This window comes from Megascapheus bottae, chromosome 1 (assembly GCF_031878675.1).
Source record: "Megascapheus bottae isolate mThoBot1 chromosome 1, mThoBot2.hap1, whole genome shotgun sequence".
Lineage (NCBI taxonomy): Eukaryota > Metazoa > Chordata > Mammalia > Rodentia > Geomyidae > Megascapheus > Megascapheus bottae.
This window is the reverse complement of record NC_143509.1, coordinates 15,774,109-15,787,549: the sequence shown is the minus strand read 5'-3', so window position 1 is coordinate 15,787,549 and position 13,441 is coordinate 15,774,109. Positions and strand designations below refer to the sequence as shown.

At 41.4% G+C, this 13,441-nt stretch overlaps 1 protein-coding gene across 1 annotated transcript in view; it reads right to left on the bottom strand.

Moving 5' to 3' along the window:
- Positions 1–485: 485 nt before the first annotated feature.
- The window catches only part of LOC150068436 (vomeronasal type-2 receptor 1-like), a 34,726-nt gene continuing 21,770 nt past the window's right edge, over positions 486–13,441 (bottom strand). The window contains exons 4-6 of the mRNA XM_090333097.1: positions 9,720–9,950; positions 7,905–8,028; positions 486–1,468 (exon numbers count right to left, since the gene is read on the bottom strand). Of these exons, the coding sequence (XP_090189223.1) occupies positions 486–1,468; positions 7,905–8,028; positions 9,720–9,950 (1,338 nt within the window). The remainder of the gene's footprint in view (positions 1,469–7,904; positions 8,029–9,719; positions 9,951–13,441) is intronic.

Below are 13,441 nucleotides of genomic sequence, written 5' to 3'. Positions count from 1 at the left end.
CGCCCATATTCTAACACTTGCTGTAGTGCACCCTGGCTATTCTGTCATCAAGGTCCCTACTTTACAATCTATTTAACTACTGTAGTAATAGCTTTTCTTCTTATTCTGCCAGGAGCTTTAGGAAGATATAGAGGGAAAATGGCATTTTTAGATTCTTATTACTTTAAACTCTTTAATGTCATATTTTTAACATAGAGAAATAATTATAAAACCAAAGCATAGTTGTGAATTGGTTTATCTATTATTATAAGTTTATAATTTAGTTTTTTAATATGCAACACTAAAGAGAGGTTCCATTCAACTATACAGACTCAACAGCTAATTCATGCTAAAGGGAACGGTACAGAGTAAGATTGAATTGACAGTGCTAGGCCTATTCCAGCAGAGCTCAGTCCTCCGTGTTACCCACAGCCTGGGCAGATGCCACAGACACAACCAAAACCCAGCCACCACCAGGGCTTTGCAGGGCAGCTGTCACTCCAGCGCTAGTCATCCAGAACTGTGGACACTGCGGTGTCATTCCGCTCACTGCTCACAGAGGCAGAGGTCAGCTGGATACTCTTGTCTACGGTGGGCACTCTTCCCCCGACCGTCTCCGCCGTGTTCCTCTTGGGCCTCAGCAAAATGATGAAGCACTTGGGAGCAAATATACAGCCTAGCAAACCATAGCTGGAGGCCAGGATGGCAAAGATTTCCACGGCCGCCTTGAATTTGCCTTTGGTGCTCAGGTAGGCAGGCACAAAGGAGATCCAGATGATGAAAAAGGCCAGCATCCCAAAAGTGATGCATTTGCCCTCGTAATAATTGTCTGGCAGCTGGCGAGCCACAAAGCTGGTGAGAAAGCACAGGAAGGCCAGCAAGACGTCCATCCCGAACACCACGCACAGGAGCTCCACAGAGCCCTCGCTGCACTCCAGAATGATCCTGATCACCTGAGACTCCATGTTCTTGTACACCCTCGGGGGCTGCCCCAGCAAGTAGGCGCTGCAGATGGCAGCCTCCACCAGCACAGACAGGAGCACGAGGAGCTTTCGGAAGACGGGGCGCATGGAGAGAAACCGAGTTTTGGAGACAGAGATTCTGTAGGCAAGAAAGAGGGAAATGGTCTTCCCAAGAATGGAAGAGAGGCCGAGGGCAAAGCCCAGGGCCAGCGTGACCTGGCGGGCCCTGCAGGACCAGTCGTCTGGCTTGCCGATGAAGAGCAGAGAGGACAGCACGGTGATGAGGAGCGCAGCCTGGATGAGGAAGCTCAGCTCCCGGTCGTTGGCCTGCACCAGGGGAGTGCGCCTGTGCAGCACGTACACCACGGCGACCGCCACCACCACCAGGGCCCCGAGGATGGACAGAAGGACCAGGGTGAAGCCCAGGGCCTCGTCGTAGGCAAGGAATTCCACCTCCTTGAGCACACACTTGCTCCTGTCTGCATTGGACCAGTAGTCCTCGCCACACTGCGTGCACTCCCTCTCACCTGGTGAAGGGACAAGAGGGTTCACTGCAAGGAATCTGGTGCTTCTGAGGGGTCCAGGACAGACAAAGGCCTGGAGGAAGGATTCATTAAAATTCCCTTATGTCTAACACTCATAAAAACTCAAAGCTTGTGATGGTAAATGTCCTGAAATTTTGCACGTGATATTACAGATTAATAAACATTTCAGTTTTACAAATGTACGGTTTCTTCTCAGTTTAACATTTCCCTGCATTCTCCTATTTCTGCAACATTTTTAATTGATTGATTTTCAGTTTGAGACAGTTGCATATTTTTTAAATTGTCTTTACTATGATTTGCTATTGGAGATCACAAGGCAAGGAAAAATGTTATCTTTAACAAAAGGAAGAAACAAAAACAAACGTTTGGCCCGAGCTGCCCCAAGCCGAAGGGGCAGGAACAGCAGCCAAGGTCTGGCTGTTGGGCAGCCAAGATCCAGCTGCTGCAAAACAGTCCTGGAGTGGTTATGACGAACTCACATACCTTTGGCTTTGTGGCCACTTACTTGAAAATGCCACCCTGTGGCTGCCTGGCACCCCAGGACCAGCAGTGGAGTACAGAATCCAGCCACAGAAAACTATAGCGGCCACTAGGACCAGTGAGTACTCCGCTGCTGACACTCCCAACAACGGAGAGCAGAGCTGGCGCTGACCCTCAGCGCTGGACCCAGACCCCCTTCCCTCCCGCCTAAGAAGGAACACCACACTTGAAGAGGGCAGAGGCCAAAGTCCTTCCACGTTCCCCCATCCCAATTGCTGGCTTCCAGTGAGAAGCCACAGAGACTCATATGTGAGGCACTAGGACCCTGTGTCCCCCATTGCCCTGCTATCAGCAGAGTTGAGCAGGCTGTTCTGAGCAGCCAAGTCCCTGCACCCGCAGAGACCTGCCCCTCTTCCCAGAGGGAGTCTAAGCCCTGGCTTCACTATCAGACAGGGCCAAACGCAGAGCAGCCAGCCGAGCGCTCTCCTGTGAGCACGAGCACCAGCTGACGCAGGCCCCCAGATCCCCTGAGCTTCAGCCGGCATCGGAAGACATGAGCCGTGGTCCCAAGCCTTGAGCCATTGTCCATGATAGTCACTGGCGGGGCTCCTGCGTGGGCGCTCAGGCCTCTATCAAGAGCCCCAAACCCATGGGCACATGCACCAGCTGGGGCATGCTATGCGCCAGCCCTGTGAAGAGGGTGCCAACCCAAGGCAAGGCACAAAAGTACCTCGAGCACTCATGGTAGCCACATCCTCTGGAGATCCTCGAGCACTCATGGGAGCCCTCGTCCTCTGGAGATTCTCGAGCACTCGTGGGAGCCACGTCCTTTGGAGATCCTCGTGTATGCATGGGAGCCTTCGTCCTCTGGAGATCCTCCTGCACTCATGGGAGCCATGTACTCTGGAGATTCTCGAGCACTCATGGTAGCCACATCCTCTGGAGATCCTCGAGCACTAATGGGAGCCCTCGTCCTCTGGAGATTTTCGAGCACTCATGGGAGCCACGTCCTCTGGAGATCCTCCTGCATTCATGGGAGCCACGTCCTCTGGAGATCCTCGTGCACTCGTGGGAACCACGTCCTCTGGAGATCCTCATGCACTCGTGGGAGCCACGTCCTCTGGAGATCCTCCTGCATTCGTGGGAGCCACATCCTCTGGAGATCCTCGTGCACTCGTGGGAACCACGTCCTCTGGAGATCCTCAAGCACTCGTGGGAGTCCACCCCCTCTGAAGCCAGCACCAACCCAGAGGTTTGAGTCTAACTGTCTCAGCCCTGGCCGCAGACTGGACTGATCTCCTTTCATCTAGCCTGGAGCTGAGTGTGCCAGCCTGCCAGTGGACCCAACATGGGTTAACCTGCCCAGCATGAACTAGCCTGGTCCAAGAAATGCCCACACAGGCCAAGCCTAGGCTATGACAACTCCAAACCCTAATGGATGAATCACAATGAAAGAGCACAAGATTCATGGACAATCAATCCACCAAATCAAACCCTAAAGCCAATGGAAATCCAGGAAAGAATTCCAGTGAGCGTGAAAAAGAAATGGAAAACAAAATAACCATTTAAGGAACAATGAGGGGCCGGGAGTTTGGCCTAGTGCTAGAGTGCTTGCTTAGCATGCATGAAGACCTGGGTTTGATTCTTTGGTACCACATACACAGAAAAGGCCAGAAGTCATACTGTGGCTCAAGTGGTAGAGTACTAGCCTTGAGAAAGCCCAAGGATAGTACTCAGACCCTGAGTTCAAGCCCAGGACTGGCCAAAAAAAGAAAAAAAAAAGAACCAATGAGAGAATTGACCAATGAAATAAAGGGGAGATGCAACAGCAATTTCAAGAGCACAAAGAAGAAATATCAAAGGAATTTCAAGACTTCAAAAAAGAGATCCAGACCATAATAGAGACAGTATACACCTCATTAAAAGGTGAATACTGACACCTAAGATCAGAAGCAAAAGTGGTTTAATTTCCACAATGCAAACCACAGTGTAGGCCACGGGTAACAGAATAAGTGAATGGAAAATAGAGTATAAGGAGTTGAGGATGAAACACAGGAACTGGAACAGAAAGTCAAAGGTACAGAGGGAAAAGCTCAGATATTATAAAATCCAAGAACTGGCAGACTTACCCAAGAAATCATGTATAACTGGGATCAGTGAGAGGGAAGAATTTCACAGTGCAGGCATGGAAGATGATTGCAGAAAACTTCCCCGTCTTAAGAGAGAAAATCTTACACTCATAACAGAAATATATAGAACATCCAGTAGTCAAGATCCCAGAAAAAGCACTTCTAGACACATCATAGTAAAACATTAGTCTTGAATAGCAAAGTATTGATTTGAAATGCTGCAAATTCAAAGAAGAATCTATATTGCAATGGAAAGAAAATCAGAATCCCTGTTGTTGAACATCTCCATACAAATTCTCATTGCAAGGAAAACCTAGAATGACATTAGCCAAGCCCTGGAGATAACAGCTGCCCTCCCAAACTGACAGATTTGGAGAAGTTATCATTCACATTTAATGGTGAAACTATTCATGATGAACAAAATTTAAAAGAATTCATAAACACTAAACCAGCACTACAAAGAATACTAAAGAGAGAAGTACTATGAAGAAAACCATCAAAATTCAGGAAACACATCAGAAAGAAACTACTAGAAGACCAATTTAGTAAGCACATGAAGTGGAAAGAAGCAAAATACAGGAAAACAAGAAAATGGCAGGAACATAACACATCTCTCTATAACAACACTATGAACAAATTCCATTCCCCAATCAAAAGAAAAAGAACTGCAGATTGGATCAAAAAACAAGATCCATCCTTTTTATGTCTCCAAGACACCCATCTCACAGCCAAAGAAAAAAACAAACTCTATGTGAAGGAATGGAAAAAGATCTTCCATGCAAATGCACCTTGCAAGAACTCAGGAGTGGCCATTTTGATACCTTATAAAATAGATTTCTCATTAAAATCAGTACAAAGAGACAAGGAATGTCATTACATATTAATAAAGAAAATTTCCTCCACAAACAAGAAGTCACAGTGGGTGATATCTATGTACCAAACAATGGAGCCCATAAATATGTTGAACAAATGTACTCTTAGACTTACAGAACAAGATAGATCCAAACGCAATTAATGGAGGGGGATTTTAACACTGTACTGTCACCAAAGGATAGGAAAGTGAAACAAAAGATAAGCAAAGAAGTCTCTGAACTAAATGACACCATAAGCCAAGTGGATTAGAGACATCTACAAAGTTTTCCACCCAACAACTACCCAATATATAGTCTTCTCAGAAGCCCATGGAACATTCTCCAAAATAGACCATATCATAGTTCACATAAAGAACCTAAACAAATACAAGAGGATTGACATAATCCCTTTCATTCTACCCAGCTATGGTGGATTGAACTAGTTCTTCAAAACAAAGCATATTGCAGAAATTACTGAAATATATGGAGGCTGAACAGAACACTACTGAGTAACTCTTGGGTCACCAAAGAAATGAGCAAGTTCATACAACTCAATGAGAATGAAAACACAGCACAATGGAACCTTGGGAACAAAGCAAGAGCAGTGCTGAGAGGAAAGTTCACAGCTCTAAGAGCACACAGAATGAAAATGGAAACAGTTGAAGTGAATAACCTCATGACGCAATGGGAAATGCTAGAAAAGCAAGAAATTGACAGAGTACTTACAGATCAATGACAAAACGAGAGACAATTCAAATCAATATGATCAGAGATGCCACAGGAAACATTACCACAAACATCCAAGGAATCCAAATGATTATAAAGAACTACTTGCAAAATCTACACTCACTTAAGAAGGATACACTAGCAAAAAATGGACAGATCTCTTGAAACATCAAACTGCATAAACTGAATCAAGAAGATGTAAATCAACTAAATAAGACAATAACATACAATGAGATAGAGGAAGTAATCAGAAATCTTCCAAAAAACCCAGCCCAGATGGATTCACATCGCAATTCTAGAAGGCTTTCGAGTGGAACTAATCCCAACACTCCTCAAGCTCTTCCGTGAAATAGAAGCAGAGGAGCAACTCCAAGTTAATTCTATGCAGCCAATATCTCATTTATCCCCAAACCATGTAAGAATCCAACAAAAAGAGAACCATAGATCCATTTCTCTGATGTCCACAGATGCAAAGGTCTGCAATAAAAAAAATTAGCCAACAGAATCCAGAAACAAATAAAAGTGACAAATGTATGACCTACTTGGACCAAGTAGGCTTAATCCTACAGATGCAATGCTGGTTTCAGATACACAAATCAATAAAAGTACTTCACCATCTCAACAGAGCCACAGTCAAGAACCACATGTCAGTAGATTTGACAAAATGCAGCATCCATTCCCTTTAAAAGCTCTGGGTACCAAGACATGTGAAAGGGTATCAATGTATGTGAATTAATGCACCTTCTATCTGGCAAATATCATGTAACCCTTTTACTAATTACAATAAAAATTTAAAAAAAAAAGAAACTAGAAATAGAAGAAACTTTCCTTAAAACAATGGAAGCCGTATACAACAGACCAGCCAATATCAGACTAAATAGGGACAAACTAAAACAATTTCACCCCAAATCAAGAACAAGGCAAGGATACCCACTCTCTCTACTTCTCCTCAATATAGTTTTATAATTTTTAGCCAGCAAAATAAGGTAAGAAAAGGACACTAAAGGGATCCACATGGGGATAAAAGAAATTAAGCTATCCTTATTTTCAAATAACATGATCTTACACCTCAAGGACCCAAAAAACTCCACTCCCAAACTCCTAGAACTAATTGATCACTTCAGCAAAGTAGCAGGATAAAAAGTTAAATGACAAAAATCAGTCAGTTATCTGTATGCCAACAATGTACAAGCAGAAAAGGAAATCATAAACACAACCTTATTTGATATAGCCTCAAAACAAAAAACCCTAGGTATTAATCTAACCAATGATATAGAAGAACTTTATAGCAAACACTACAAAAACAATCTGAAGAACGAAATCAAAGAGGACACCAGGAAATGGAAAGATCTTCCCTCTTCACAGATAGCTAGAATCTATATTGTGAAAGTGGCCATACCACCAAAAATCATATGCAGATTCAATGAAATAAAGAAAGCAATCCAAAAACTCTTATGGAACAACAAAATACCTAGAATAGCCAAAGTAATTCTAGGCAAAAGAAGCAATGCAGGCAGTATTCCAACACTAAAATTAAGGCCAAAGATAAGAAAACGAAGGACCTTTTCTTAATTTGTTTTTTTTTTCTTTTCTGATGACTCTGTATTCTTTACCTCAATGCAAAGTACACATGCGCACATCTGAGGGAACTGGGGAAGGGGGGGAGTCAAAGGGAACCAGGCATCTTGTGGGCAGAGATAGGAGAGAATGAAAGAACAGATTATTGGATACAAAAGAAAGGAAATGTACCTATTACTTGACATATGTGAAGATAATCCCACAGTGTATCACTTTGAAAACAACAATAAACTAATGATAATAAAATAAAATAAAAATCTACCCTGCATCTGATAGTTCCAAATTACAGATAATTCAGTGAAATAGAAACTGTAAATAACCTATTTCCCAAGTATGAATGAATGCTTAATCTCTTTTGAAAACAAATAGTGTAGAGTCTTTTCGGAACTTATTTTTCCCTGTTTCACATTGTAATATTTGTATTTTATTTTCTTGCTAACTGGATATGTGCAGGCCTTTTCCTAGAAGTAAAACTCTAAATTATGGTTACATCCACATAACCCAGGACATCCCATAGCCTAACAGTTATTATTGGGCTTTGTTCTGTATCGCTCAGGCCTCTGTGGGAAGGAGGTTTCTGGGGACCACTTTGCCAACTGATGTTTATTTAGTCTCGTTACACTTTAGTACCGAAGAGGAAATGCCGGTCTCTACCTGGTTTCTGGGACACGTAGCCATCAGCACAGGGAACGCAGTCAAAGCAGCAGATGGCCTTGCCGTATCGAGTCACCTTCCGCCACCCAGGGGGACAGAGATCAGTGCACACAGAGTGGGGGAGCTGGCAAAGACAAGCACAGTGTGACAAGGACCTGTGATCTCAGGGTTCTTCCTCAGAACCTGGAGGGTGTTTCTTCCCAGAAAGACGAGCTAAATAAATGTACTTTAATTTTAAAGTGGGTCATGAGCTGTGAGTAGAAGGAAGAAAAATGAAAAGATCTGTTCTATGGTAAAATAGAAAAGGCATTCAACACATTGTACTGGAATATTTTTCCTATTGAATGAGTTCACAAAGTTTATCAGCAACACAGACTTCCTTTGATATTTTACATGGTCATATACTTTCAAAATCTTGGATAAATTCAATGTTCATAAAATAATTTATACCATAATCTACTGGGAAACTTTTATTAAAAGGGGAGAGCAAATACAATTCCCATTAAGTTTGTTCACCTGGACATGAATAATGACATGAGCATTGGATTTTAGGATTGTCATTTTGAACTTTGGAGCAAATCTAAGTATAATACAGACCATGTTGGAACTCACTGAAAAATAAGTAATACGTTATAGAACCAGTAAATGTCACAAAAATATTAATGAATTAGAATTCCTCTAAAGTTTTAAATACACAGGTTGATGATACATATATAGATAGATGATGGATAGACAGATAGATAGATAGATAGATAGATAGATAGATAGATAGATAGATAGATAGATACATACATACATACATACATACATACATACATACATACATACACACACACATACACACACACATACATGAAATAATCAATGATATAACCAGAGAATGAAATGGATTTTCTCATTCTAGATCCAGTCTTTGGGAAAGTACTCTCCATATAATATCAAGCAACGTCATCCTGTCTGATGATATAATGTATTTTGTTCCATTTCTAAGTACCCCTTCTAGTCTCAACCTCTATAGTCTGCCTTCTAAATCACCCAACACAGAAACCCTCTGACACTGTCTTATGGCCTTGAGCTAAAAAGCTTAAGGACAAGCCTCAGAGTTCAAGCCCCACCACCCACAAAAAAAGAAAGAAAAAAAAGAAATCATTATGGAGGTTTCTCAAAAAATATGACTACTTTTGAGCCTGTACCATGCAAATGTAGATCAGCATACAGTAGAGATTCCACCTATCTATACTTACTGTAACATTATTAGAATAGCCAAGTTACAGAATGACCTAGATACTCAATAACAGATTCATCCACAAATGAAATGTGACATATATAAAAATGGCATTATGTTCAGCCCCAAAGAGGAGTGGCTTAGCTCATTTGTATAAGAATGTATGGAACTCAGCATCATCAGACTTTTATAGAGAATAAGCTAGACTCGTATAAGTGCGATGTAGGTCTGTAAAAGACATTGAAAGGAATAACCTACAAGGGCAGGGGATGGAAAAAAGCAACAGATGAGAGAACAGAAGTGTGCTAGGGAGAGGAAGATAGCAGAACACCGCAGGCACTGTGAAGGCTCACAATGAAACCACATAGCAATCATAATAAAAAAGAATGTGGCTGGGAGAAAAGAAGAAGAAAGACTAACAGAGGGTGAAAATGATTGGAGTATATTACGTGCATTATTTCTTGTATGGAACTATCACCAGGTAAGCCATCATTTTGTAAGATTAAATCATTGAAAGCTTTAAAAAAGAAGCCACAGGTGTTTAGGAATAGACCAGAAACAGAGACAATGGGGGTGTCTGAGCTACTAACCCTTGATGACTCAGTATTCCAAAAGATGGTGGCATTCCTTGGGAGGACAAGTTCCAGTTCAAAATTGCTGAATTTATATTCTCCCACCTTCACAAAGACCACCACTCCGCTGTCGTCCAACTGCCAGTTGAGAATATCATAGTGTCCCGATGCGAGGTCTCCATTGCCATCAAATTTTATTTGCCTTCCATCATGGGCTGTGAACTCCAAATACTCCATACTGCCCATAAGCTAGAAGGCAGTGGGGACAGGGACATGGTAAAAAGAAATTTTTAAAGCTTAGTTGGCTATAGAATACAGTTTTATGACAAATACAATTTCAGATGAATATCTCGCCATTTCAGGTTTTTTTTTCTTTTATCAGTCCTTGATTGTCTATCATAGCAGCCTCTGGGCAGAAATACCAAATCAGACTTGAAAGGTATATTGCCAAATTGAGATAGGCTATCAATGTAAAATATATCCTGGACTACAAAGACAAAAAAGACAGTGTGAGGTATTTCATTAATAATGTCACATTTTTCTGTATGCAATAATATTCAAAACTATGTCAATACTTTACACGTATTAAAACTTGTTAAATGCAGTTTATCTGTCTCATATTTGTTAGTTCAGCTTTGAGAAAATTCTATTAGATTTTTGTAATGAATGAAAGCTGTGTATTTTTTGGTTCTGTTTCTAGGTCTTGAACTCAGGGCCTGGATACTACCCTGAAGTCTTATTACAAAGCTAACATGCTGTTACTTGAGCCACATTTCCACTCCAGGAATTTTTTTAACATCTAATTTGGAAATAATAGTCTCATGAACTTTCCTGCTCAAGATAGCTTTGAACTGTGATCCTCAGCTCTCAGCCTTGTAGCTAAGTAGAAGCCAGCAGTGCCTGGTAGAAATTTGCAGAGAGAGGAGAGGGAGGATATACATATATATGGGAATAACAATGGTTTATGCTCAGTATTATTGAGAGCAGTGCTTCCTGATACCTCCATGCAAAGAGGGAAGAAAACACTCTAACTTCTCTCTTAGAATCTCCTGCAATTAGGAGCCAACAAAATTCAACAACTGTTCTACCTCTCCTTGCCAGGATATCAGGGTTAGGGATGTGAAGGGTAATAAATCTATTTCCTACCTTTAAAAGGCTCATAGACCAGTGGGGAAGCTAGACAATAAGGAGGAACTAACGGGGACATTCAACATCTACATGCCCACTGTGAAAAGTGCTGACAAGGCATAACTGCCTCAGGAAACTTTTCACATTCCAGGAAGTGGCCCTGTGAACTGGGTTTAAAGAGAATCATGAGGAATTCCATGGGCAAGTATGTGTGAGAAGAACATTCTAGGCTAATGAACAGCTTATTCCTCTGCACCCTAAACCTGCACAGCAGTCATGGAATGGCTCTGTACCACACAGGGATCCACTGCAGCTGCAGGATCTGCTGTGAGCACAGAGCTCTAGGCACTGCCTCACCAGTCAACCTGGCTCAGGTATCAATGTGTTTTCCTCCATGTGAAGGACACACACATGTGCAGGGACAGATTATGTTCACATCCCACATGCTGGACTTTGTCCTCACATCCCACATGCTGGACTTTGTCCCCAGTTAGAGGACCCAGTCCAGTCCCCAGCCCTCCCCAAGCCAGTGTGGCCACACAGTTCAATGGAAAGACTTCTGATCTGGAGTCCTGTTGACTCTGTTAAATATTGTGGCCCCAAACAAGACATATACTAAGGAAGCATTAATTTCTTAGCTTATAAATAGTGAATAAAACACTTGGCATAAAACATTGTCTTTCCCTGAAAACCTTAAATATAGTGATTCTGGAGCACTCAACTTCATCAAATAAACACTATACTAAAATACACATAGATCCAAATATATTGATGGTTGGTGACCTCTGGACAAATCAACATAGCAAAAACTCAACAGAGAAAGCTCAGAATTAAACAATAGCATAGAGCAACTAGACTTAACAGACATCTACAGAATATTCCACCCAGCATCATCAGAATATGCATTCTTCTCAGCAGGACATGGAACATTTTCCAAAACAGACCACATAGCAAATCTGTGCAAATTCAGAAATACTGAAATCATTTGCTGCATTCTCTCAGATTACAACAGAATAAAATTAGAGCTCAACAGCAAAGATCACCATAAAAAATCCTGCAATTCATAAAGACTGAACAACACATTGTTGAATCACCAGTGGGTCATAGAAGAGAACAGAACAGAAATTCAACAGTCTATGGAATTTAACAAAGATGAGCACACACAATTCCAGTGCCTCTGGGATACAGTAAATGAAAATGAATAGCTCTCAGTGCCTACATCAACCAATTGGAGAAATCTCAAACCAACAATTTAATGATGCACCTTAAGCTCCTGGAAAAAGAGCAACAAGCCGAATCCCAATCCAACAGACAGAAACACATAATTAAAAGTAAATTAGAATTTTTTTAAAATAAAAAGTAAGTAAGAATTAAATGGAGTCTCCCCCTCCAAAAAAATGAAGTTTGGCCGGGAGTTTGGCCTAGTGGTTAAAGTGCTTGCCTAGCATGCATGAAGACCCGGGTTTGATTCCTCGATACCACATACATAGAAAAAAGCCAGAAGTGGTGCTGAGGCTCAAGTGGTAGAGCTGTAGCCTTGAGAAAGTCCAAGGACAGTGCTCAGGCCCTGAGCTCAAGCCCAGGACTGGCAAAAAAAAAAAAAATGAAGTTTTTTTTGAAAAAAATTAATGAAGTTGACAGACCCTTAGCAAATATTAGCAAAAACAGAAGCAAACACACCCAAATAAACAAAATCAGGGATGAGAATGGAAACATCATGACAGAAAGAACCAAGACTCAGAATATATAAGGGAATACTTTCCAGACCTTTATGCTGACAAATTTGAGAATCTAGAAGAAATGCAAGAATTTCTAGCAAATATAGACATACCCAAACTAAACTAAGAAGATTTAAACCAACTAAACAGACCCTTTTCACATAACAAAGTAGAAACAACAATAAGACACCTTCCATCCAAGAAAAACCCAGGAGCAGATGAATTCACAGCTGAATTCTATATGGCCTTCAAAACAGAAGTCACACCTATACTTCATAAACTCTTCAATGAAATTGAAAGTGAAAGTTCTCTACCAAACTCATTCTATGCAGCCAGCATAACCCTCATCCCAAAACTAGACAGGGACTCATCAAAGAAATAGAACTATAGACCCATTTCTTTGATGAACGTTGATACAAAACTTCTCAACAAAATTCTGGCCAATCAACTTTAACTCATAGAAAAATTATACACTGTGATCAAGGAGGATTCATTCCAGGGATGCAAACGTGGTTTAATATACACAAGTCAATTAATGTAATTCATCACATCAATAGAAACAAGAACAAGAACCACATGATCATTTCAATAGATGCAGAGAAAGCATTGACAATATCCAACACCCATTTATGATGAAAGCCCTGGAGAAACTAGGAATCCATGGAAAATTCCTCAATATAATAATGACTGTGTGCGACAAACCTACAAACAGCATTCTTCTTAATGGCGAAAATTTAAAACCATTTTCCTCTAAAATTAGTAATGAGACAAGGACTCTTACTCTCTCCACAACGCTTCAATACAGAATGAGAATTCCTAGCTAGAGCACTAAAGGAAGAGGGAAACATAACAGGGATCCAAACAGGGAAAGACGAAGTAAAACCCTCCCTCTGC